Source organism: Fusarium oxysporum, chromosome I (genome assembly GCF_013085055.1).
Source record: "Fusarium oxysporum Fo47 chromosome I, complete sequence".
Classification (NCBI taxonomy): domain Eukaryota; kingdom Fungi; phylum Ascomycota; class Sordariomycetes; order Hypocreales; family Nectriaceae; genus Fusarium; species Fusarium oxysporum.
Window position 1 is genome coordinate 3,037,369 of NC_072840.1, and position 25,544 is coordinate 3,062,912.

Consider the following 25,544-nt stretch of genomic DNA (forward strand, 5'->3'; position numbering starts at 1 on the left):
ACTATAGGTAGTATTGTGTCTGTTCAACAAACTCGACAAGGGTCCCCCAAAACACGGCAGTCGATATTGATCCTTTGGCAATGGTTAAACTTTACTTGAGGTGTTATACAACTTCATTGGTTGACGGATTACTATCCGTTGCCACCCCCTTAGCTTAGGTTTGGTTCGTTTCTCGGGCCCTAATTACTGGTTCCCCGTCAAACCAACGCCAAAGAATGATGCCTAGGCGACGCGGACATCTCGGACGGTCAATAATCGACAGTCAAAGCAAAGCAAAGGCAAGGGATATGCAAATAGGCGCGTCTCATTTCATACTTCTCCCCCGTTCGTCCCATTGCCATCTCTCCGCTCTTCCCGAGGGATACACAACCTGAATAATTGACGTACTAATAAACCACACAGCATATAGAAAGCACATATACTATGTAGTGCACAGTGCTGCATTATCCACACTATCAGACCAAGTCTACATAGTTAAGCCAAGCCAAGCCAAGTCAAGTCAGAGTATCGCTGCGGTATGAATGGCCCGGGGTTTGTCAAGCGCCGCACAACCAGGCCCGGCCCGTCCGGCATCCCTCCGCGAGCCAACCCCCAGCGAGCTTGGTACATATAAACCTTTGATCCGCCTCGTGTTTCTGTGCAACAATGCGCAACCCGTCAAAAACGCAGCAGCCCGTCTCCCATCGACACTCGGTGAGCAAATTCTCGCCTCTTTCTGTAGGTGGCCGCACACACTCTCGGTGCACCTGTCCCTCTCCTCTCACCGTCATCCCTTTTCTTCCATCGCATCACAATTTGTTGGCGTGCGCTCCGTTTCGTCCTGTTACATTGTTTCGCCTACGACGCTCCTCCCCGCCGCTTTGCCGTGTCCCGTATCGTGAACTGGTCCATGTTACGGTTTGTCGGAACTGAACAAGAACGATCAATCTCTTGGGCTATAGCTTCTTCATCCGGTCCTCCACACCCAATTTAGCTGTTTATGTCATTTCTCTTCAAACCATCACACCAGTTCGGCTCTTTCTCTGTACTTCACCTGCTCTTGACCGCCTTTTCGTAACAAAAATTACCCTGGCATTTTAAAATGGTTTCATTATCGTTATCATCGTCATCGTCATTATGGCCGTTACTGTTGCCGCCGTCATCCACATTCACCGCCCTTCATTCGCTTCCTATACAGTCTCAGTTCCTGCATCTCCGCTGTGAGTACAGCATCTTCTCAAACTCTGCGCCTACCCATTTGGTTCCAGGTCACCCATTGCCTCCCTACTACCACAGAAGACAACTAAAGATGTTGTTGGCCAACCAAACCCGATCATATTGTTGTTCGAGGTTGCCAGTTGGTCTCAAACAACTGGCTGACAAAAAAGTAATCATGCTCGTACACGGCCTTGTTCCGGATTTCCTCCCATTGCAACGCTGAAACCACAGAGTTCAAGTTAGCATCAAATCAGAGAGCCATGGTCACAGCTTGTATGGTTCTACATCCCCGAGGGTCGACTTACCATATCGTCTAGCCAGGTTGCTAGTATGATGGACAAACTTGATCTTTTCTTTATCCAAGCCTGCCAGTGTTCGCAAGTCTTGGTCTTTACAATCTTCCGAGAAAGGGTAGATGCCCTTGTTACAGTAGTGGAAGTGTGCGAGCAAGATGTTTGCGCCTGTTCAATCCCCAGTCAGCAAGCGCTTCCGTGCAGGATGGACCGGGGTGGTTGTGTGACTCACCTAGGTGGTATTCTTTGACCTTCTCCTCACGCGCAAAGCGTCGCTGCAAGTACATCGATAATCAGCAAACGTCACGGGCCACTATCGACTTTCAGGGCTATCTTACCTTCATGCCGTGCTTCTTTGCGTATCCAGCATCATGAGCTGTGATGAGAGCTGTGTTATGCAAAAGAATGAAGATAACAAGATACGTTACTAGCCAAGTGCTCTGCTTGTTCTTTGACATCATCTTCTGGAGTTTGTCCAGAAGCTCTCTTCGCAGCTTGGTCTGTATATGGTGAATCAGGATAAGATCCATCTGAGCGCCAAGTACAGGCGGAAGAGGGATCTTGCCATGGTTCGGGTTCGTTTCGTCCAGGATATTTTGCTTCATCCCCAAGGTCTCTTCTCCAACAATGAAGCTCGACCGCGTTGTCAGACGAATCGACATCCACAACAAGAGTGTATGATGAATAAGTTCCACGCACTCTGGCGTAGTGGAAGGGTCTTTGAAGATTTTCCAAGCACGTAAGTACGTCCGGAATAGCAGGCCTTCAGGTGGGCCAAGCAACTTGGTAAAAGCATCCTGCATGCTATTCTCAATGTGGTCCAGGTATTCTTTCTTCGCCTCCTCGAGGTTGACCATCGCATACGGAGGAATCTTCACTGATTTCTTGACACCCTTGTAATCCCAAGTACGTTCCAGCTTGTCACCAGCCTGAGGAATGAATCGTTGAACTTTCACCTTAACAAACTTATTCGATAGCCCCTCGGAAAGATAGATGGTTCTGGGCTCTTCAGTCGTAGCCCAGCTCTGTATCGGATCCGAAATGTTGTTGGTCCATCGTCGTGTCCATTCATAACCGGGAACTTGGCCCGGCTTGAAAAGTCGGATATCCGTTATCTTGTATCTGAGGCAAGGAAAGCGCCCTGCTCTCGAATTGGAGACTTTTTTGCATGTCAAACAGGCCCCTCCCTCTTCTTCAGGGTTGTTTTCACACTGCATCACTGGTTAGTGGCCTTTGCGCACCAGCCAAAAAGCTCATTACAAGTAAGACATCATCTTATGTAACAGAGCCGGACAGTGCTACTTACACGAATTCTTTGCATTCTGCACCTGATGCAGGAACCAATCTTTCGGGTTTGGGCAGTTTGTTCACGGAGATTTGGGTCCTTGAACGGACCTCTCTTTCCTCCTCTTTGGTTAGGGAGCACGACTTCAAAATTGGCTTGTTGATCCATTAGAGACCACCCGTTCTGCACAGTATCTTCGCCAAGTTGAGTATTGATTAGCATACTATATTGGGAAACGCTGTCGGGTGGAGCCAAGCTCTGGTGAGTAATAGTATTTGTATCAATAAGGTTGGGGTCGGAACTGTAGCCGACCTGTGGAAGTGCCTTGGTGACAAGCTGTTGACTGGGCATCATTACTTGATTCTCCAGCTGTGGTTCCTCTTTGAAAGCTTGGGCGACGTAAAAGTCTCTCGCTGAAAGATTAGGTTGATGAGTTGGCCCAGGACCACTCATCACAGGCTCCGCTAACGCCGTCTGATCAGAGATGAGAGGAAAGTTGACAAGGGGCGCAACATTCAAGTTAGTTTGCTGAAAGCTGTAATCCGGTTGTTGACCAGAGCTCAGAGTCGTGTTATCATACGGTTCAGATGATGGCATTGTCATAGATGGTTGTTTTTCTGCCATGTAAGGAGCATCTGGACCAGAAACTGCTGGTGCAGAGCTCGGTAGCTGTTGATAGCCTTTCAGGGTGATGTCAGCGAGGATCTCAGGTGTACGTCGGTCGATCCGGCAAGGTTAAGAGAGTCAGGCGCTTACCATCTTGATGTCTTGGGTCCCAGCCACAACATGGGCAGAAGAATAAGGTCAGATCCGCCATACGCCTGGCTAATGGGGAAGTAGAAGATGGCATTGAGTTCTGGCCACAGTCGTCCCAGCTTGAAGATGCCCCATAGTGCTCATCGCGTTGACTGTAAGGTCCTGATAATGGGAGTTTTATCAGAGGTCCCTGGGACGAAGCCGGTCCTTGCTCAGGTGTCATTGGGACCGATGGTTCAAGCCTTCTCCTCTTCCTACAATGCTCTTGTTCAATCAGTTGATGTAATTGAGAACCAGAGGCTATTCCATAGAATTGTGCCAGTTGCTCAAGATTGTCTTGGATCTCAAATGGTATAAAGGTGAAGTTGTCATTCACGGGAGGGGTGAAAGATATTGACGAAGAGCCCGGATCTTCAACTCCCGGTTGGAGGAGAGGCCTCTTAACTTTGGAAGGACAATGTGGATTCTATAGAAAAAAATCAATTCACCGCACATTTGGGTCTCATGGGGAGGGGCCTAGGGCAAAGAAACGGGAGAAGATGCTTGTCCGAGAGTCATGGCACAAGAGCCACGACGGGGCTGCGAGAAGAGGAAACGGTGGTGATTGGCAACAGCCGCAGGGGTCATGCAAATTGGACGATGGGATGGGGGATCGATGATATAACTCCATGCAGCTTGCCGCCAACCGGGGAGAGAAACTCTTACCATAATGGCTGCAGTGAGACAGGACGGGGTGTGGAACAAACACTGCCTAGCAGTAGGAGTAAGAACAGAAAGACGAAGGTCAAGGTACCACCACGCGGAATCAAACTCGACGAAATACAGTTAATGACAAAGAAGAGCTAGCTTGCCCGGTCTGTCTCTCAGAAGCGGTAGTCAAAAATCGAGCGACGCCGGGGTGAGAAGAGGGGGAGTGTGGTGGGAGGCTAAGGTGCCACGAAAGCCATCACCAGGCACTTGACGTTGAAACCCCCCGTATTGCGCCGAGTGGAGCACCAGCGATGGCCGAAGTCAAAACGACGGCCGAGAGAAGGATACCAGACGGTCGGGAATAGAAAATACTGTGATAAGGGAGGCGAAGAATCCGGGGAAGCTAGGCGGAAAGGCGATAAGTAGGTATGTTAGTGCAAACCCAATCAGGTCTTTGAGGCTCCTTGCCAACAGATGGAAGGTCGATGAGACGTTGGTGTGCTGCTCGCAGCCGCCAACCTGAGAACCTCGAGCCTGAGTACGATTAGAACAGGACGTGGAGCCTTGTCCACCCCGTCCACTGCTTTAGCAACAAGGCGGGCTGAGCTGTCGTGGTACTGGCGACAGAACGTGGAGTAAGTAGCCGGTGGTGCTGGTCCTGGTGTTTGCACCGTTGAGCGAAATCAGCACAATATGCCTGCGGCCGCGATCGTATGGATGACGGCTGATGCGGGCTGCGGGCTGAGCAAGTATGCGGCTGGCGGTGTGGTGGTTGTAGTGACTCGGCGTTGAGCGCTTCAAGCAACGGCTTGACGGTCTGCTGGGAACGGTGATGATGAACGAGTCTGTGAGAGAGGAAAGTGGACTCGGTGAGGACGGTGTTGACATGGCCTCGTGCTGAGTAGTTTTTGACCGGTCTGAGGGGTACCATGGGAGTGGCAGGGGGCCTTCTGATTGTAGTGCTCAGGCTTGTCAGGTAAAGGATTTTGGGATATTACCCGCTCTGCCGGTTCAGTGCGCCTGAAGTTCTCGATCTAACGTTAGGTAGTGAAATATGTTATTAGGAGCCGTTCCGGCGGGGCAATTAGCAAAAGAGAATTAGAATAAAGGCTTTGTTCATGGCTTAGGAGCTTGGGTGATTGAAATCGTGCGTGGTCGTAGATCCCTAGACAATAATGCAGCTCAATCCTTTGGCAATCGAATCTTCGGATCGGGTCATTGTTCCATAGCCACGGAGCCTAGCCATGCCAACGGTTAATTCGTGCATTGAAATGGCCATGTGATTGACATGGGGCTGGTCAATGTCGGTCATGGCTGCACAGCCGCTCAGCTGGGATTGGATGTACCATTCTCAAATTGCTTTTTTTCACTCACAGGGTCTCGCAACGCCAACCCGCCCGGGTATCTCACACCAGGGAAGGGAAAAAGTACTGTACATCGTCAACTCCGCAACGTAGCAAAGGTTCTCAAAGGTACTTGAATAGCCAAGCAGTTCAGAAGAAAGATCGTTTTTACCCTATCGTCGATGTAGGCCCGGCGTTGGAGGGCCGGCCATTCTCGAGAGTAACGCATACAAGTCTGAGAAAAGGCAAAGATACCTCGACAAGTACTGAATGAGCAGTCAAGTTTCTAACCAGGAGGAAGTTCCGTTTGCCAAATGCACTCGGATGCAGTGGTGTATCGTAAACGAACAAATACCTGAGCGTTGTTTCAGGCCCTTTCAGCTCCCCTTTCACCAATCTCAACTTGACCAAGGCTGACGAGTGTTAACAGCCAACATCTCACAGAATGTTGAGACCAGTGGTGTTATCTGCCAATACCTGGATCATTGCCAGAAGCCTGCCTTCTGTCCATGTGATAAGACGAACGTGTGTTGTCGTCACGCAAAGGCTCTGGTTGGTACGAGGAGGAGGCAGGGGCAGCAACCGGTGAGAACAGTAATTACTTTCACTCTTGGCCGAGAATTAGAACTAAAAGATCGGTCCGATCGATATCCGGTTGTGTACGTTATCATTGCGGGCTTCTTACGACAGAACCTGCTAGCTGATGTTCGAGCCGGGCGCACTAACGAACGGCACGATGCAACTCATGTCCCTGAGCAGCCGCCAGCAAGGCGTGGCCCAGCCACAGATTCTGCGTGAATATGGTTGCATCTTTCTGGGTTATATTACATCAAAATGCAAGTGGGGTATGCGTGGCTGCGTCCGCGTCTCTTGGCTTGACGGTATTGTCTCTTCTCTCGCCAAATTGTAGTGGTTTTCGATGCGAGAATGGGTTCCTGGCGATATCAGCCAGCCTGTGACGTCGGATGGATGGGATGGCAAACTATGCAGGTTGCAGAAATAATCACTAGGCTTTTTCTGGGACCACAAGAGGTGTCTTGCTATGATTGGAAGTTAATTAAGTGGCGCTTGCGCTTTCCCTCGAGGAAGGAAGGTCCAAGTCAAGTTAGTAAAGTACTTTATTACGATGGACGTTAGAAATTTTGCTTTGCGTTAGTACAAACCGCGCAACGGTCTGACGGAAGAAAGGTCCGTTACCGTTCACCGGATTTCCACACTGGGAAGTAATTGAACACCCATTTGTTTCATATCCAAAGTTAGTGCCTTCTAAGCTCCAGACCGAGGAATCCAAATCTTCACCGGATCCAGTACCTTGTCCCTACCTAAGCGCCGATGAGGAACTCTTTCGTTGATCTACAAAAGAGCATGGATGCCACATGGAAGGACTAATATCGTTAGTCTCCATCCACCAACGGGTCTTCCCGCGTTCTAGATGGGGCGTTCTAGATGGGACGAATCGAACTGTTCCTCAAATAGAAATCGTTGAAGCTTTCTCCTGGTTATGCCTACCAGTCCTACCTGTAGCTACAGCTCGTTCTGTCAATTCTGTGCTACCTAGACGTACAGGATGCAGGTAAGGGATGGTTATACATATGAAGTCGCATCCCTTGCTTTGCTTGCAGTCACAAGACACCATCCGTCTAAGCCCGTATTCTCTTCAGCCATGTAAGCAGCCATCGGCCAGTCATCGTTCCAATCACCCCTGCTCCATATTCGCCAGCATCAATAGACATTGGCTATTATCCAGCTTCCACGATATGGTAACGCAGCAGCAACAGAGCGAGTCAGTGCAGCCACTCGGGAGCTCCGCGAGCTCTGCCCACGGACATTACAATGCTGGCTTTGCGCACTGTCCAAGCCTCCCCGCCCGGCCGGGAAAGAAAGAAAGCTATGGTCAAAACCCCATTGGGTGATCCATGGGTGATAATGGTTCTCCGGTGCGCCTCTCCCGCTTCGGTGTCGGCTGGCACTTGTTATCAGAAATCAAATATCGGAATGCAGCTTGCTTCAGGGCACGCCAGTCAGCGCGGATGACGTTGCCTATACACAAGATCCCAAATGGTCGGTATTTCGGGAATGAGAAATGTGACTGCTCACCGGTTTGCCAGGAGCCCTTGTTCCCAGAAACTCGGTATTCCCCCACGCTGATACTTGAGGGGCAGATGCCGGCATTTACCTGTCCAAGCCAGGTACGGTATTTATTATGGAAGTCGTATGCTGTTTTTGATGGAGATGGTTCTATTGATCGGCCCTGGACGAGCCCTACCGAGCGCTTAGATGAGGTTGTCTCGTCTTGACATTGGTTAACCTCACTCGTGGCCTGATGCTTCACGGAGTATACCTGGCCCATCTCGCTTAAAGCTCCCAATTTCTTAAGCTGGGTCAGGTCATTCAGTTTTCGAACTGATTAATATGCCAACTCCTGTATGTAACACTGTCTGAGAGTCATGACCAAGACCTTGACTTGTCTCACCAGAGACTCCTCATGACACCCAGTTCGAACTTCCCCTGAAGCTGTCACTACAATAGTGCCCTCTACCACAAGAATCTGACTGCCTTCAGTCAATCCTTCGTTGCCAGGTCCATCACTTAACTCTTTTTTCTGCTTGTACACAAGTTTTGCAGCTGATCTCTCATGCAAGACTGTTTCTTCATATTGACTCTAGCTTATTCAAAGAGCATTTCATCAACATCCCTTTTAAATGTCAATCCTTGTTTCCCTGGGCGGCGTCCAACTTACCAAACCGTTAGCGAACCATGTCGATTCTGGCTTCTCACCAGCTTGCGCGTTCGTTTACCACGACTAGCGACGCAAACAAACCACCAACGACTCGTTGAGCCATCACAGCGCCTGTACTCCCGCGAAGCCCAATACAAATGGCCTTGGCTTGGTGTATCTCGCATTCACGGGTATTGAGAAGCTAAATTTTACGGGACGTGCCACAACAACCTTTGGAATAAAAACAACTATCCAAGCAGATATTGTGACCGGGTCTGATCCCGTGATTTCAGGAGGCAACGGATACCTACCTTGATCCCTCTGCATGGAAAGCATGGATGATTTGTTAATGTCTGGGAACGAAAAATATTCGTTTGCCAGGCAACATGCCTCTCCGCAGGTGGAGCCTTAGGGTACTTGCGTCAACCGTGAAACTTAGTTGGAAACTGGATCTTGTCGTTCAAGTTTCGATGTTGGAGGCAATCTCCGTCGCGGACGACTGCTTGCCATATTTGTTCGCTCTTTCTCACCCAGCAAGAACAAGTTGTGATCAGTCACTCTCGGTTTCACAATAACCAACAGGCTTCCTTCGATCATGTGATCAGACAGCATGACCAAAAAGAACCGCGTACTGAGCATCGAAGCCAACCACCCAACGTGACCCAATTCGGCTGTGTCATCCATCTTTGATACCGTCGCACGACAACGCATATTCTTTTCCCTGAGATTGATGCTGACCGGTGGCACGCTCGGCCTTGTCCAGTAAATCTTGCTCTCGAGTCGAACCGAGTCATTTCTCTTCCTGGATTGATATCGGTCACTCTACGCTGCTGACGATTCAACAACTCCTCGCCAACTATTCAGCCTCTGGCCGCCTTGCATCCGAGACTGGAACCCCTCACCTACAGCCGACTGTTTGTGTTGGGCAGCATCTAAGACATTTGTGCAGGTACTTGATGATTTGCCGTGGAACGCTGCGCTCTGCTGACTTGAGCCGTCTTCTAGTAGCTTTCGGCGTCCAGAGTATTCATCAGCCCATGCCATGGAGTTGAGTCAGGAATCTATTCACGATGTTATCCACCCTACTGCAGCCTTCTCGGGTCCTCCATCAACCACCCAGCTGGGCTCGGCAGTTCAGGATAGCCATGTTGCTGACTGGCAAAACTCATCGCTGAACCCAAAGAACCGCATTGATAGCCTCAGCCCACTGGATCGTCCTCTCTGGCGCATCGATGGCTGCACTGCTTTCGGGAGCCAGTTCTATGCTGTTCCTTTATTCATCGACTCGATGTCTCCTATTCGAATGGATGTTTTTATTCCTGAGCCCTCGAAGCTCTCACCAGAGCTTCGACTTGCACTCGATGTTGATGTGGCATTTCATACCACGAGTGCAATGCGCATTTCGCGTCTCGGAATCACTCAACATGTGCTCCGCATCCTGCAACACTGGACAGCTCGGCAGCAGGGGCCTCTGCAAATCTTCAGTAACATACCTTTTGGTTCTAGGATTGTGCTTAGGAACATGCCCATGAAAGTTGCTGACGCGGAGGTCACCATCGCTCCAACCCACTATCTCGAACGCCAACTTCTGTCTGTGGCTTCTCTTGAGAATGCTTGGGGAAGCGACGTTGAGTTACCGCCGACTGTCGATCTTGGTGACGTGGTATACGTCTCACAGCTACACGACAGCGTCTGCCTCGTCAGAATCGGAGGCAAAATATGGATTTTCAAGGCACTTACCAGTTACACCAAGTACCTTTATCACGAGCTAAGGCAGCTGCTCATCATCCCACCACATCCCAACATTGTCTCCCGTCCTGTGCACCTGGTTACAAAGAAATGCAGTTTTGGGAGTAAAGTGGCTGTTGTCGGATTTACTCTCGAGTACCATATCCACGGTAGCCTGCGTGATCTGATTCCTTTTCTCAAGCTTCACAACATGGTGTCCCTGGCCGACGAGACAAAATGGGCTATACAACTAGCGTCGGCATTGGTGCACCTTCGTACAACTTCCAGTATCTTCTATCCGGATCTCAGGTTAGACAACATCGTTCTTTCAGCTAGTCGAGATGCTGTTATGGTTGATTTTGAGCAGCGTGGGGTCTGGTGTGAGTTCGCCGCTCCTGAAGTCAATGCTCTGGAGTACGTGAGGCTTCTTGCTATCGATGAAGAAATACCCACAGAAGTCAGCGAAAAGTATTCGAAACTCTTGACAGAGATGCTTCCGCATTGGGAGGCGATGGGTGAGAGCGAGGAGTACAAGTGGCCATGCAAAGGCTATAATGTCCCATGGGCATGTCTCACACCAAAAGAGCAGGAGGCATGCGAGGTGTATATGCTTGGTCGTGTATTGTGGTGCATCTTTGAAGGGAATAGCGCTCCCCAAAGAGCCGCGGTCTGGCTTTCATATCGATGGGAGCCTCTTGTCGAGTTTCCAGGATACACGAAGACTCCTGGAGCCATGCAGAAATTAATTGATCGTTGCACGCGCGGAAGGCAGAATGGCCTTAGTAGGCTGATTGTGAGGGAGAGGAACCAGCTCGTGCTCCGAGAGCTCGAGAAAACAGGGCTCTCCACCCCAGATGGGGTGCAACGGACGGCCAAGGAGTGGTGGTCGAGAGAAATCGATGCATCGGAGAGGTGGCTCAGGCGAAGGATCGAAGGTATGAAGAGGGGTGATTGGAAGGAGAACTATTACGATCGGCCTAGTCTGAAGGATGTTCTTGCGGACCTTGAGGCCTTTCGCGATGAAAGGGGATTCAAGTTCTGACTTGGGCCGGCGACAATCGTACAATCCGGACATGTCTCACTCTCCACTCAAAAGCATAGCAAACAGCAAGCGAGTTATTCAATAAGAAGCAACAGAGTTCGATACACTGAATTCTATTTCATAAGTATGGCCTAGTTAGTTTTATATTACACAAATCTCGGTCTTTGGTATTCAGCTTGTAAAGCTATTCATATCAATAAATGATGCTTATTTTCGATGTACATTGTCACCAGTCGCCCAAGTCTCCGTGTCTCATCTGGTTCTCCTTGTCTTACGACCACCCGTTTGCCCCTGAACAGACCTCTTCAATCCCGATCCTGTACTCGATGTTCTCAGTCTTCCCAGCATTGCCCTAAATCGTTGTACATAGCCAGCTGGCGCTCCATAAATCTCAATCTTGCCGAGAACTTCCTCGAGGTTATGTAGGAACTGGCTCGCAGCTTCGGGGATCAGATTAAGGACGTTAAGAATGAAGTCTTGATCTCGATCTCCAATTAGCCGTAGGTAGAGGTTTCGGTCGATGCGGGGTGCATCTATTGGACCATGGTCTGTATTGCGAGATACCACCAAGTCCAGAATGTGCACAAGGCTACGAGCTGCTGATAGGGCTTCTCTTGCTGAAATAGGGCTTTCGCGGGAATAAATATCGTGGCGCATCCGACGAACGCAGCCTAGAATATGTGAAGCTGCCCATATGACATCTCGGGGGGGATCAGGGTCTGAAGTTTGGCCTGGGGTGTCGAGATCTCGAACAACGCGGTTAATGCGCTGAGTAAGTTTGTAGAATACGTCCTTTATAGGGTCTTGTGGGCGAGATAGTGAGCGGAAATAGTGAAAGAAGTGATGGTTATCTAGAAGCATACGAGATATGGTTTGTTCCAGGTCGTTGCGTTTGATGATCTTCCTGCGATGAGTAACCTTTTCAAAGATATCTGGTCGAAAGTCCCCTGGGTCCATTTTATAGACAGAGGAAAGCATTTCTCGAGCTTCCTGGGCGCGGAAAGCGTCAGGCTCGTTGTTGTATTCTGAGTCCGGGGTGACGAGATGGCAGTGAAGTCCCTCCGCCAGTACATCGAGACGAAAATTAGATATATTTTGGAAAACTTCGCCCATCTCCTCAGCATAGCCTACTGGGTTCATCCTGAGAGGCTTGTTGAGATCAGTTTCGTACAGAGTTTGTTTGACGATCTGATCTAATAGCCAAAGGAGGTGCTGGCAAGGCTGTCCGTCATCTCGACATGAGCAGCTGAGGTTGGAAGTGCCGTCTTGTGGCGCGCGGATCCGCACAGAGCGCGTGACAAGCTCTGTCATTTGGAACGCATATGTATCGTCTATGCGACGGCACTTTTCTAGGGCGATCTTTGGGGGCTCTTTGAAGGTATCGCGGACGATTGACTGGGTCTCTTCAGGGAGATGGCCGACGAGATATGTGAGTTTGGTTGGGGATCGGATAGCAGAGGGCTCATCATCATCGTCGAATTCTGAACTGTAATCTACATAGCCAGAGCTATCTGAGCTTGTATCAGAGTCTGAAGATGATTCATCGTGGTGAGATTGCTCGGTCTTCCGGCCTAGGGATTGAGCCCTGGTGCGAGAGCGGGTTTCTGGAGACATGCTCTCGAGAGATAGTCGACTAAAACGAGATGAAGGAGGATACATCGGCTTATAAAAATGTTCAGTGCCGTGGTAGCGTTTATGAGAATACAGAGTGGTTATTCTATGGCTTTATATCGCATGTCGACCCAACAAGGCTGCAGCTGGCAGCGACTTATATCGAGAGACCCCAGTTGCGGCCATTGGTGGTTGGTTATAAGCCTCATGGCCGGGCACAAGGACACATGAGGGGCCCAAGGCATCATGACCAATATAGAACAGAAATTGTAGCCTTGAGACGGGATCGAATAAGTGTAGACCACTGTTCAACGCTCGCAATAGGTAGAGAGCTAGAGGTTCCAGCTGTGGCTGTGGAGTCCCGGTGGTGCGTTCTATGGCAATGGGTGCAGGTAGTGAGATACCCACTCATGATCGAAGGAATGACTCCTTCGGTAGATGAGTGAAGTTCAGGCAGCTGTTGTTGGTAGCTTTGTTGGTTGATGATTGGTTTATACAGGCTTGAGTATACTTGGATTCTTGACTCAAGTAGATTAAAACATGCACATGAAGCTGTCATTCATCGAATCAACAAGTGTATTACAGATGACTCAACACTTAATACTGTCAACTCGATAAATCAATTAAAATCAATCATATTCAATACCACCTCAAACTAATACCTACGTTGCAATCCACGTTGGTTTACTTTATTCAAAGCCTCCCACACTCAGCCACAAGCCCACTGTCTGGCGGCTAAAGAACCACTCACAGCTCTCCACGGCTGATATCGCGACCTCATCGGCGGCCCAGCTGGTGAATCGATAGACTTGCAACTTATCCGCAGTGCAGGCCAAGACCGATGCGACCGGGGAAACATACCGTTTGCAAAGCCAATCTTCTGTCTGGCAAGGCATTTTTCAATTGACAGCCCCGAGAGCTGGCAGACAGCTTGTCCACGGCTTGTTGAGCAGATTGCAAGCCAGCTGAGTGACCAATGAGACATGGTATGTTTCTATCTAATACGGATTTCTAGGGCCTTTTGGGTTGTGTATATCGTTTCTGTGGTGTGATATGATGGCATCGATGTTTTCTCATCTTCTTCCGGAATAGCCTCACTTATCACAAGAATATTTTTGCAAAAGACATAGCGCCCAAAAATAACCTGAAAGGTAGAGTGAAATCATCGTAAGCTTAGTCATTACCAGAGACATCCATCTTCTCGAGGGGCGATCAACTGAATTTTCAGCAAATCCCCTTTCTCGACCTACAATTCTACGTTACTGCGAACCAACGATTAAGTCTGAAGACAGCTGAACCTCACGAGAGCGCCCATGGATCAACAAGGTCATCCAATCGTGGCATTCGATACTGTCACACGCAGACATGTTGTCATTGATTCCATGTGTCTCTTGGTAGTGTTTGTTATTACAACCAGCTCGACTCTCTTAGTGGACAAAATATATGCAGTAGCCTAATATCGTCGTGGACAGACTCAAGCTTTTTTGTATTGGTTCCTTTTGGTGCGGACTATGGTAAGGCGTAAATACAATTGTGAACTATGGCTTGTGAGGTTAGATCATCTACCAGGGATCACGCTCAGTGAGCAGTGTCCAGGCAGAGTTATGTTTCATCTCTCGAACTAGTTCGCATGTCATAAGTCTGGCAAGACTCTTCACAGGGCTCAGTCCTTGCGCAGGGGACCTTCAATCTTGAAGGATGAGAAGGACTGATTCTCTCATTATCAAAACAAACTGACTTCAATCTAGTTTACTGGTGTTTATCTGTTTCTTTCCCCATTGCTGATCTCAAATTTCGTAAAATGCGCGACGTAAAACCCCCAGCGGGGAGATGGAGAGTCAAGGCCATTTGTACGTCACACATCTGTATGGTCGCGAGTCCATCAGGCAGATCATAACCGTGAACGAGGGGGTATTGGCTTCTCATGGCCAAGGCTTCCAGATCGAATAAAAATAAAAGGAACAAAGAGACGCGAAATGCAACAAAAGCTATACACAGGCAACAACATCATCAAGGCCTTTCCTATCCCAGGCCATGTTTAAAAGAGCAGTTTGTGACTGGTCGTATCGCCACTTGCTGAATCAACCTTGAATTTCCCCAGTGCACCTAATTCCCAGAACCGTAAAGGAGAGGTGTTTGCGTGTCAAGCGAAGTCCGAACCAATAGTAAAACCACCTCAGAGGTGATGCGTATTTGGGCTCCTGTTATAGAGCCCCTCCAAAAAGCGATAAAGATGCATCATGCACAGGTCAGTGCAGGTCGAAGTCCGTCATCGAAACGGACGACTCGGGAGGATGCGTGGCTCTTGGCGGCTGCTTTGGTTGGGGTCCTGCCTTTTCGGAGGATCGTCTTCGGATCCGGCGAAGGAGATTTGGGAGAAGACGAAGACCGGCCTGCAGACGAGGATTTTGAGTTCCTAGGCAGGCTATCCACAGACCGGTCGGATTGTCAATCGATGCCATGCTGTTGCTTGAGCTGAGCTAAAGATTCCCGGCGGGCTTCGAGGTCCTCTTTTGACTTGGCCATCTTGTCGGGCTGGTGGTATAGAACTGTGATCTCGGTCAGTATTCAATTGCCCCAGTACATACGTCCAACGCAGTCATCGAAAAATGAACCATTGTGACGCAAGGGTGACGAGGTGGACGCACCAACGAGGTATCGGTTTTGAAAATTGAAGCCGTTGAGCTTGTCGCAGGCTTGCTTGGCGTCGGCTACGTCTTCATAGACAACGAAGGCAGTACCCTTGGTGTTGTTGGCGATACCCTGTCGAACCTGGCTACAATGGCTGTCAGTATTAAATCGCAAAGCGCACATCGTCTCGGAGTGACAAGAAGGTTGTCTTCAATGACAATTGTCGCGTGTCGAGTAACAGGGTCTGTGCATACCGAATTGGGCCAAATTTTCCGAAAAGGTCGAACAACTCTTCCGGAGTGACGTTGTAACTATGATTCGATATCGATTAGTCGTTATTCGGGTGGGAGGTTATCATCGCGGTTCCTATCATACCTCAAGTTCTTTACGAACAGAGCTCTAGAAATCAGTTAGCGAATGTCAGACAATGCAGGTACGTATCGCCGAGGTCGATCGAGGTCGAGAATGCGATGTGATGAATGAGGCGCAAGAATTCGAATGACGATTTTTGGTCTGTGCCAGACGTAACAGGAGCAGCGACTTACCGATTGACTTCTGGGGCTAATTTACCGCCGCGACTACTCATCTCTTGGATGATGGTTTGATGGTGATGATACAGGTTCTGTAGGAACGGAGAGGGCGCGGTGGTTTAACGGGACGAGAAGAAGGGATTTGAGCGGAGCGGAGAATGGGAGGACGGGCGACGGAAGGCAAGATCTATGCACGTGACCTACTAATCGGGCGACAGCACGGGCGGAGCGGCTTTTGACGAATCACGAACGTTTAGCGTGAGCAACCTCGTCACTTGATCCTAAGGAACTCTAAAGGCGAGGAGAGATATGATAATGGGAAGACATATAATTTATCCCAGTTGCTCCTGTCAAACACCTACTTCTCATGTTTCCTTTCTCACCTTTCACAACTGTCTGTCCAGGCAAATTGCTCCGACATTCGTCACGCGACCCTACCAGATGTCAGTATCAAGTCACCGCATCTATTCATACTCAGGTCAGGCTAGATGAGTGACCTGTCGCTACTTGAGGCTTACCGTGACAACGTGTGGCCAAGCGGCCAAGGCAGATAAGGCCAGGTACCGTGCAAGTGCACCGCGACATGGAGTTGCGTACCCGCTGATAGGGAATTGGGCGGCACTTCTAAGCCGAGGTGCAGGCAAAGAGGCCCTGCAATGACTGGCTACTAGCGCCTTTGCGTGCTCAGGTATCACTGCAGCTGTGAGTAACCCGGTCACCTGGACACGTGGAGGACTTGTTTTCAGGGATCATTGATCAGTCAACAACCAACGTCAGTGGACAAGTCGGTCCAGGTTAGCTCTCAGTTCAAAGACTACCACAACGTGCTCGCAAGCCGAATAAAAAGCTTGGTTTACTAATTGAGGAAGGGCAACTTTGTTCAGCTCATCAGTATTTTATCCTGTCATATATACTAAGTTTATCATCCATCAAAGAAAATATTTATTATTTAAATCTCGGTTACTCAAATACAAGAAATGACTATTACCGTGGGCCGATTTATGATTCTCCACTAGCAAATGTGGTTCACTTCCTCGCCGTTGGTCAGCACTACTTGATAGAGCATATGATGTCAAAGGATTCATGGTGATAAAAAGACGAATGAGTACGCAAAAGTTCGAGAGCAACAGCAGCCCTCAGGCTGCCTGGGACTATGCTGTACGGAAGGAGAGAGACATCTTACTAAGGTATGGAGACGGAGTTACCTCGTTCATTCACCTGAGGTGCCAAGTACTGGCTCAGTTCACTTCATCAGCAACCTAACTCAGTCCAGCCATCCTCATTTACTTCATTTCATTAACTTAATTTCACTTCACTTCACTTCACCTCCCATCCGCTCTCTCTCGCAAAATAAGTTATTTGAATAAAACATTTTAAATGTATTATTCGGGGTTGAAGCTATTGGTTTATCCCTGAAAATCAGCTCTGATCAAAGCAAGGCTCAGGTCTTGCCTCTTCGCAACGGACAAGCTGCTCCAATACGTCTCCATCTTGCACCAAAGAGTTGATCGACATGAGTGGCTCCACAACGCCTCGTTTCGGCTACGACGTCCTCTCCGTATTCGACGTTCCTCCAAACGCCCGAGATTTCCTCGCCGACGTCATCGAGTCCAATCGAGCACCAGAAGAGACCGAAGAGCTTTTCCAAGAGAGCCTGCTAGCACGCGCTGCAGATTGGCATTATCTGATCGAATGTGCTAAGTCCATGCGAAGAGCTCGCCCAGAAGATAGAAACAGCTTGCAAGCGCAAGACGTCCTTGCAGACGTATGGTACACGCTGAGCGGGCAGGATCCTCCACCTGGCGAGGAGCCATGGGAATTAACCGACAGGCTTATTGCTCGGGCTAAACAGCTCGACGTTGACCCCAAAATCCGACCACCACATATCACCGAGCAAATCGAAAATCACCGACAACAGTGGCTTGGATCAAAGGTTTTCCCAAAGACAACGACATGTCTCACAACATCCCCTTATTGGTCTGACCAGCCTCATGGGAGGCGCCCAGAAGGGAGTAACAACCTTGCGAAATGGAAAGATCGAGCATGCCTCCCTCTAGCTTCCTCACAAGCTCGCGTCTCTGCAATACTACATTCACAAACACCCGACAATGAGACTTATCAAACTCTGAGTGTTGATAAGCCTGCTGGTGGGCAGGGTTCCCCGCAAGAAGTCGCTCTGTGCGACATGACCCTGATTCTCAAGCCTCAAAGTTCAATTTCACCATACTTTGTAGCCACTTCAGCATCGGACGAGGCTGGCCAAGCCATTGCACTGGCGCGAAAGCGACCATTGCGGGGAACTGTTCCTTCAGTCCCCTTCGCGCCTCTCACATCGCAGGAGTTTGGTCTTATCCAAGAAAAGTTTGCCCACGAACCATTCTGGCTCCTCACTGTGGTGACGTTCCTGATCCGGACTAAGGGCACGCAAGCAATCCCTACATTTTATAAGGTAAAAGAACGATTTCCTACGCCAACACACATTGCAAGTGAAGGAAACACCGAACCGCTCGTCGAGATGATACGCCATCTTGGCCTTGCGGAGCACCGTGTAAGTTTGATGAAGAAGTATGCTCGGGGCTTCTTGGACCAGCCTCCAGTTGCTGGCATCTATCACAAGGTGAAGAAGTATGACCACAGGGACATTGACCCACTGAGCCTCTATCAACAAAAAGGAAGTAGTGCACTGTTGGTGGACAAAGACTCATATGGGCAAGATCTTCTAGAGGCCTGGGAGATTGGACACCTTACACAAGGCAAGTATGCTCTAGACAGCTGGCGCATCTTCTGTCGGGATGAGCTACTTGGGCGAGCGACGGGCTGGAACGGCGAGGACAGAGATCCTAAACTTCAGCCTGAATGGATGAGGGTTCGTCCAGATGATAAAGAATTAAGGGCATATTTGAGATGGATGTGGATGAAGGAGGGCTGGGAATGGAACCCAGACACAGGTGAGCGTACAGTGCTGTGCGAAGAGTTGCGAAATGCTGTCAATGAAGGGAGAGTTGTGTATGATGAGAAGGGTGGGTTGAAGATTCACAATCTGGCCTATTCAGCAAACGCCTTGATATTAGGGGAGGAAGAATTGATGGCTGAGAGCTAAAGGAAAGTCATTGTTGACTGACCAACCTTGTCCTGCTGCGTTGGTTACTCGTACGAGTATATACTTCGTAGGTAGTTGTTGAGTAAACACTAAAGTAAAGGCTAAAAAGATTCAAAGACAAAAAGTTCATCCACCTACCATAGATTATGCCTAGGTACCCGTATCCAGGTATTTTAGCTGTCGAGTCTGTCTGTTTGGTCTTCCGTGGTACCATATCGTGATACGCCACTGAGGTAGCATCGATTGGGGATGTTTCCATTCTTGGGCCATTTAGCTCCCGGCTCTAACCAAAGTGGTGATGGGGAGTGGCTGGGTCCCTTGCTAAGGCAAGGCACTGTTTAGCTGCCCTTCCTGACCTGTACGAGAGAAGAAAGACGAGGGGAGGTCCGAGAGCACCTGCAGAGTTAGGTAGTCGGTACCTTTGATTTCCCCTCTGTTCGGCAGTAGCTCCAAGTCATGCAAGGTCTCAGTGGAAGCACAAATAGAATGGAAGGGAAGGGAGCTTAAAAGTGGGACGGCAATGGGCTCCATCACGGGATCTCTAAAGGACACCGTTGTACAATCAGACCCGACCCTAATCTAAGCCAATCCGATACTACCATACTGCTCTTTTTTCTCTATTCGACTCGTCTCGTCTGAGCTGAGGTCATCGCCTGCAATTGATTCACAAAGGACAGCTCGCCTCGTCTCGTTCCTGTTGTTTTGCCTCTCCTTGCCCTATTTCTCACTCTTTTTACTTTACGTACCTAAATTTTGTTTGTCGAGCTTCTCAAACAATCCCCCCATTTGCAATTCATCTGCTATTGTCTCTGGTCGAATCAAACGCCCTCAATCTAATTCCACCAGGCTTCACCAGCTGCCCCAAGTCTCCTTCTCTTCCGCTTCACGACGATCACCGACTTCCACTCCTGGGAAGCCTCGCCCTGTTTCGTCTCGCCCGTCAGCAGGTCTGCACGTGAAACAAGCTTCCATCCGACACGAACCTCTACATAAAGCAATGTCCCAGCGATTCAACTCAGGCTATGGCCTCGGTGGCCCCGCGCCTTACGGCGGCTCCCAGGCTGCTGATCCTCAGCAGGGTGAGGGCTTTCTTGAGCAGATTCGTCCCTATACTAGCAAGATTGAGGATGCGCTCGACACCATTAGCGAGCCTATCAAGCCGTGAGTCGAGCGACGTCCTTTATAAATGCCTTTGGAGCTCCGAGAGCTGACCATTTGCCCTCTTTGACAGCTACCTTCCTGCCATTGGCCGTTTCCTAATCGTTGTCACTTTCTTCGAAGATGCCCTTCGCATTGTCACCCAATGGTCCGATCAGCTGCTTTACCTGAAGGACTATCGTCATAGTAAGATGCGCATTGCGTCTCTTATCCCAGATGACACCGTCGGCAGTACTGACATATGACAGTTCCTTCCGGTATCACTCATCTCTTCCTGCTCGTCAACATTATCGCCATGTTCTCTTGCTCTACTCTTGTCATCATCCGAAAGCATTCCGACTATGCCGTCGCCGGCCTTATGGGCGTTGTTGTCACACAGGCTCTAGGCTATGGTCTCATCTTCGATCTCAACTTCTTCCTCCGAAACCTTTCTGTCATTGGTGGCCTTGTCATGGTCCTGTCGGACTCTTGGGTTCGCAAGACGCAGGTCTTTGCTGGTCTTCCCCAGATCGATGAGAAGGACCGCAAGATGTACTTCCAGCTCGCTGGTCGCGTTCTGCTCATCTTCCTCTTCATCGGATTTGTCTTCAGCGGAGAGTGGTCTCTCTGGCGTGTCATTGTCTCCTCACTTGGAGGAATTTCCTGCGTCATGGTCGTTGTTGGCTTCAAAGCCAAGTACAGCGCCACTCTTCTTGTTGTCATCCTGAGCATTTTCAACCTCTTGGTCAACAACTTTTGGACAGTGAGTAACTTGCGGCGTGTGCCGACTGCACATAAAATGCTAATAAGTCCCATAGCTCCACGAACACCACCCCCACAAGGACTTTGCCAAGTACGACTTTTTCCAGATTCTATCTATCGTCGGTGGTCTCCTTCTTCTCGTCAACAGCGGCCCAGGCCAGTTCAGCATCGACGAGAAGAAGAAGGTCTACTAAGTTCGGGACCAGAACCAGGACAGCAAGCTACGTCCAGTACAGTGGGCGCCAAGGTATCCGGCGTTGGCAGGGCATTTCCTATTTACTACATTGAGAAGGAAATTGATAAGAAAAAGGTGCGATCATCTGCATGATGGCCGAGCGCGTGATGTGGTGATAGTGGAGTGGCACCAGTTTTGGTACGATATATGGAGATTATATATCTGCCGTTACAGCATATCAGACGAAATGAATACATGGATGATCTTTACGTTGGTTGATGTTCATATCGCAGATAGGTTGGAATGGCTGGCGTCTAGATTTGTTTTGCTTGACTGGTTGTCGTGGATTTGAGACAGCCTCAGGGAACAATTATCCCAGGTGATTTGCCGAACAGTGGGCTTCTGTTTGTATCTCCTTATATCAACATCAACATTGATTGGAAACGAAATCAACACCTGTTTGAACAAATGTTGGACTGCATGTGATCATGGGTGTGGTATCAAAACGGGCAACCAAGTCTCAAACTGAAAGGAAAGGAGAGGTAAAACAATCATGTCATAGTTTTGTTTTTCTCATCACGTACTGCGCTTTCATCTCCTGCTATAATCCTCCGCGTTGCCAGTCTCACTGTAACCCAGAGTAGCTTACTTACCGATATGTCCCGATCACCCATTCACACGCCTTCACCAGGCCGCGAAAACGGCATTACAGATAATAGCAGGACAAAAAGACATACAACAGCGGGGATTCGCTGGTCGTCACCGACCCAACTACTAATCCGCCCCTTATTAGTTTATCTATGGGAGATCAGACGGGATCCCGAGTTCTCTAGTAGGTATGGTCGTATGTGATAGTGATATGTTCAAGGTTTGCCTATGACAAACGACGAGAATCATCAGGCCTATCTAGGCAGGTACTGAATAAACAAAGTCTTCATGGTCCTACTGCAAAATAGACTGAGTGCCTGAGTTAAGTCTGTGCAGCTCAGAGTTGAGGGCTGCCTGTCTATCACATCTCTATACCCGAACTACTAAAAGTCGTGATAACCTCAACAAGCTAAAAAGTTCGTTATGCTTTGCCTCACGAACAATGAAAACTGGGTACCATTAATCCTGTCAGATCTATACATGTCATAGGTTATATACAACTGTCACATATAGTGAAGTCCTGGCCTCACCTTGACGAAAGCCTTTCAGCATTTTTATTTTATTTTCGACAACTCCATACCATATGATGCTTCAACCCTCTCTGCCTTGGTACAATAGATCTGTGGGATTCTTAACTCAATCAAAGGAGTTTAGCGCCGGCCAGTTCTCCTCGGCATGTCCACCACAATCTCGTCCTCTTCACGGATGTCAAATTACGATCACGTAGCATGGCAACATGTCTCGTTTGGAATGAAAAATAAACCAAATCAAAATCAATTTACACCATTACTTTTCGCCAAGTCGCCTCTTCCTCATTAATAACTCGTTCATCATAGATCACACCATACTGACTACTTGACGATCATTAGTCCGTCGTATACCAAGACCATGCCTTAGGCAAGGGGTTCCCCAAGTTTTGGCTTTGTCCAACAACGATGCGGTGCTGTATTCCAAATCCACAACTTGGGATCTATGAAATGGTCAAGTCTTCTATAGAACAAGACCCTTGGTCTGCTTCAGCTTCTTGACGTTGATGTTCCTCAACATGGGCACCCAGATGAAGAATAAGGACGCGATGCCAACACCGGCAGCAAGCATTCTGACTTGCGCAAAGCCATAGGACTCCTGAATGGCAAGTCGTGCAGGGCTGTTGATGGGGTAGGCCAGCTGATTGACAATGTTTCCAGCAATGAGTGGTGCATTGGCCAGCTCGGACTCTGGAAGGTTCTTCATAAGCTGAGGGATGAAGGTATTCGTCCAGATGGCACCGGAGATAGCTCCTCCAACCGCACCACCAACTCCTCCAGCGACATATAAAGTAGCGAGCGCAGCAGCGACATATTGATGGGCAACGGCAGCAAGGACAGCAAGCTGCATAACCAAGATGAAGACAGCTCCACCGATGGAGATAAAGATCTCGCACATGATGATGTATCCGACATACTGGTTAGGAGCGCGGAAGTGGATCATGAGACCAAGCGCAAAGATGTAGATGGGTACAGCAAAGTAAAAGGTCCATTTGTAGAAGCCAGTCTTTCGGATGAGGAAGCCGACGATGAAGAGAAGAACGCCTGAGACGACCTGGAAAGTAGAGTTGACGTAGCCAGCTTCAGCAGGGCCGAGGTTGACAACGACCTGCAAGAATGAAGTAAAGAAGTAGTTCCAAGTATAGTAAGAGATCTGGTAGGTAAGATCAATCATGCAAGCGGCAACGACAGACCTATCGAGGAGGAAGCGGCCCTGCAAGAAAGGAACAGGGGCGAGCCAATACTCCCAGACACCAAAGAAGACGAGAGTGCAGAAGCCAACCACGATCATAGCGATGATGTAGCTGGTGGACCAGCCGTCAGGCGCGTGTGCAGCTAGGTTGAAGGGGAGGAGAAAGACGACGAGACCGCCGCCGAAGAGGAAGATACCGATAACTGTGATTGTCAGTATGAGGCGCTGCAAGAAGTTGATAAGAGTAACTGACCGTCAAACTCGTTGAAGACCCACCAGATGCTACCAAAGAAGCCGCGGCTTCTATGAGTCTTGGTGACTGTACCCTTCTTGAAAGCCTTGTGAAGATTGACCTTCAAGACAAGGAACAGAGGAATAGTGACACACGGCAGAACAATGGCTATCCAGCCGAAACCCCACCGCCAGTTCTTGACATCAAGAACAAAAGCAGCGGCAGCCTTGGAACCGGCAAAAGCCGTAATCATGTATGGTGAGGAAGTAAAGGCAAAAGCTAAACCTCGGTTCCTGAGATTAGATGCATCGGCAGCGAGGACGCCAACAGCATAAATCATGCCTCCCCATCCGACAGAGTAGAAGACTTGTGCAGCACAGAAGGTGGCGAGGTTCTGAGATACAGCCATGAGGATAAGACCAAGAGTTGCAAAGCCACTCATGAGCAAGAACCCCTCAGCGCGTCCCCAGACGTCGAGAGCCTTGGCCATGGGGATGTAGCAGGCTGCAGTCATGGCGTCTGATACGATGGGGATGGTGGTCATGAGGGAATGGGCCTGCCACTCACTGGTAACGTAAGGCACCAAGACGAGGTAGAAGGAACCACGGAATCCACTTATAAGGAAGAGTGTCCAGATGCTATTGAAGTCTGGTTAGACAAACACCAAGAGTCGGTTTCGGGAGTACAACTTACAGACACAAAAGAGCAGCCAGAGATCCCTTACCCCAAGTGAGGGTAATGGCCTGAATCTCCTTGACTCCAGTCTGGACATCTTCACTGGGCACATCAGAATCGTTGCCCTTATCATCAGGAGGGAGAGCACCAGCAGTGGCCTCCTTGTCGTGGCCAGGACCAGTCTCGGTGATGGTCTCGGGAGTCTCTTCGATCTCCTTCTCGTGGGGAGCCAGAGTATGTGTGACGGCAGTATTATCCTCGCGAGCGAGGCCCTCACGGATCTTTGCCAGGGCTGACATTGTTGCTGTTGAGCTCAACACTAATTGATAGTGCAGTGGAATTACGATCGAAGCTGCAACACACTGGAACTGTGATTTAAAGAGTGAGGATAAGAGGGGGAGCTATTGCATTCTTTATGTAGTGCAATGTAACACTGACATGGGCATATGCAAAGGACAAGAGTTGGGCAATTATCAGTTGTCTACATATTCCCATGTGTTGGTTCTGCACCGGAACTCTCTCCCCACGCGGTACACTCCCCCTGCAACAGTCCATTGTAACTTGCCTCGGAGACGAGCGAGGCTTTAGGCCAAGGAGCTATCAAAACATCGGGCTCTGGGCTGAAGGGATGCTCTCAGTTGGCCTTTTCCCCAATAGGACGGGGTCCGCAGCTGGTCGACAGACGGGATCAGATTGCAGGTGGCAAACGAGTGGGGGAACTGACCCGAGATCGGAACATGGATCATGTGAAAATTTTTATCTAATCTGATTGATGGATAAGATCCAATCGTCAACAGCTTCATCCTTTCAAGGGGGCAAAGGGAGTGTCGTGGTTAGTGGCATGGCAGTCTTGGAAATAACTCGACATACCGAACAAGAGCCAACAGCACCACAACGCTAAATAACTGAACGGACCAATAACATAATGCTAGACCTAAAAATGATGGGAAACTGAATAATTTACGATGCCGAAAAAAGCTGCCCATGGACCCTGGTCGCATCAAGTGGCTTGGCATAAGCTTGGGATCGTCTGAGCCCACTGCAACTAGCAAGGGCCGCATGGAAAATCCCTACGCTTTGTGGATACCTATCGACTCGGGAATACAATAATCAACGTACAGTTCAGGTTCGTCGTGCTATTTTGTGCCTTGTAGGTAGCTTATGGATCAATTTCCTATCTCCAGACAAGACGATGTTGTTTACAAGGGCCGGTAGGCTACCTCGCCAGAAACTAATAGGGTGTCTGTGAGCAGCCTTGCATGAATACCATC

General features: G+C 49.2%; 7 protein-coding genes across 7 annotated transcripts; 3 read left to right on the forward strand and 4 right to left on the reverse strand.

Annotated features, from left to right (window-relative positions):
* Window positions 1–1,312: 1,312 nt before the first annotated feature.
* FOBCDRAFT_125568 (uncharacterized protein) lies at window positions 1,313–3,447 on the reverse strand (the record flags this gene model as incomplete). The annotated part of the gene is made up of 5 exons (XM_059607798.1): window positions 1,313–1,416; window positions 1,503–1,658; window positions 1,723–1,765; window positions 1,829–2,701; window positions 2,797–3,447. Coding segments are annotated over 5 exons (1,827 nt in total), but the record flags the coding sequence as incomplete, so codon positions are not given.
* Window positions 3,448–9,265: 5,818 nt separating this feature from the next.
* FOBCDRAFT_4305 (uncharacterized protein) lies at window positions 9,266–11,210 on the forward strand. The gene has a single exon (XM_054702810.2). It carries the CDS (start codon window positions 9,326–9,328, stop codon window positions 11,051–11,053), a length of 1,728 nt encoding a protein of 575 aa, XP_054558785.1. The 5' UTR covers window positions 9,266–9,325; the 3' UTR covers window positions 11,054–11,210.
* A 95-nt stretch (window positions 11,211–11,305) lies between these two features.
* On the reverse strand, window positions 11,306–12,667 carry FOBCDRAFT_173598 (uncharacterized protein; the record flags this gene model as incomplete). The annotated part of the gene is made up of 1 exon (XM_031181993.2): window positions 11,306–12,667. The coding sequence occupies one exon, from the start codon at window positions 12,665–12,667 to the stop codon at window positions 11,306–11,308; it is 1,362 nt and encodes a 453-aa protein (XP_031042761.2).
* Window positions 12,668–15,112: 2,445 nt separating this feature from the next.
* Window positions 15,113–16,410, reverse strand: FOBCDRAFT_194998 (uncharacterized protein; the record flags this gene model as incomplete). Its single annotated transcript, XM_054702811.2, has 7 exons — window positions 15,113–15,213; window positions 15,253–15,440; window positions 15,550–15,606; window positions 15,671–15,694; window positions 15,841–15,883; window positions 16,188–16,259; window positions 16,344–16,410. The coding sequence occupies 7 exons, from the start codon at window positions 16,408–16,410 to the stop codon at window positions 15,113–15,115; spliced, it is 552 nt and encodes a 183-aa protein (XP_054558786.2).
* A 506-nt stretch (window positions 16,411–16,916) lies between these two features.
* FOBCDRAFT_211652 (uncharacterized protein) lies at window positions 16,917–19,085 on the forward strand. The gene has a single exon (XM_054702812.2). It carries the CDS (start codon window positions 17,339–17,341, stop codon window positions 18,923–18,925), a length of 1,587 nt encoding a protein of 528 aa, XP_054558787.1. The 5' UTR covers window positions 16,917–17,338; the 3' UTR covers window positions 18,926–19,085.
* Window positions 19,086–19,922: 837 nt separating this feature from the next.
* Window positions 19,923–21,018, forward strand: FOBCDRAFT_235435 (SURF4 family-domain-containing protein; the record flags this gene model as incomplete). The annotated part of the gene is made up of 4 exons (XM_031182000.2): window positions 19,923–20,086; window positions 20,157–20,269; window positions 20,332–20,825; window positions 20,881–21,018. 4 exons carry the CDS (start codon window positions 19,923–19,925, stop codon window positions 21,016–21,018), a joined length of 909 nt encoding a protein of 302 aa, XP_031042768.1.
* A 1,619-nt stretch (window positions 21,019–22,637) lies between these two features.
* On the reverse strand, window positions 22,638–24,572 carry FOBCDRAFT_123992 (major facilitator superfamily domain-containing protein; the record flags this gene model as incomplete). Its single annotated transcript, XM_031182003.2, has 3 exons — window positions 22,638–23,569; window positions 23,620–24,236; window positions 24,292–24,572. 3 exons carry the CDS (start codon window positions 24,570–24,572, stop codon window positions 22,638–22,640), a joined length of 1,830 nt encoding a protein of 609 aa, XP_031042771.2.
* Between the last annotated feature and the right edge of the window lie 972 nt (window positions 24,573–25,544).

What these genes read in the sequence shown, in the direction of transcription:
- FOBCDRAFT_4305 (XM_054702810.2), top strand. Translation starts at nt 9,326, where the DNA reads ATGGAGTTGAGTCAGGAATCTATTCACGATGTTATCCACCCTACTGCA.
- FOBCDRAFT_211652 (XM_054702812.2), top strand. Translation starts at nt 17,339, where the DNA reads ATGAGTGGCTCCACAACGCCTCGTTTCGGCTACGACGTCCTCTCCGTA.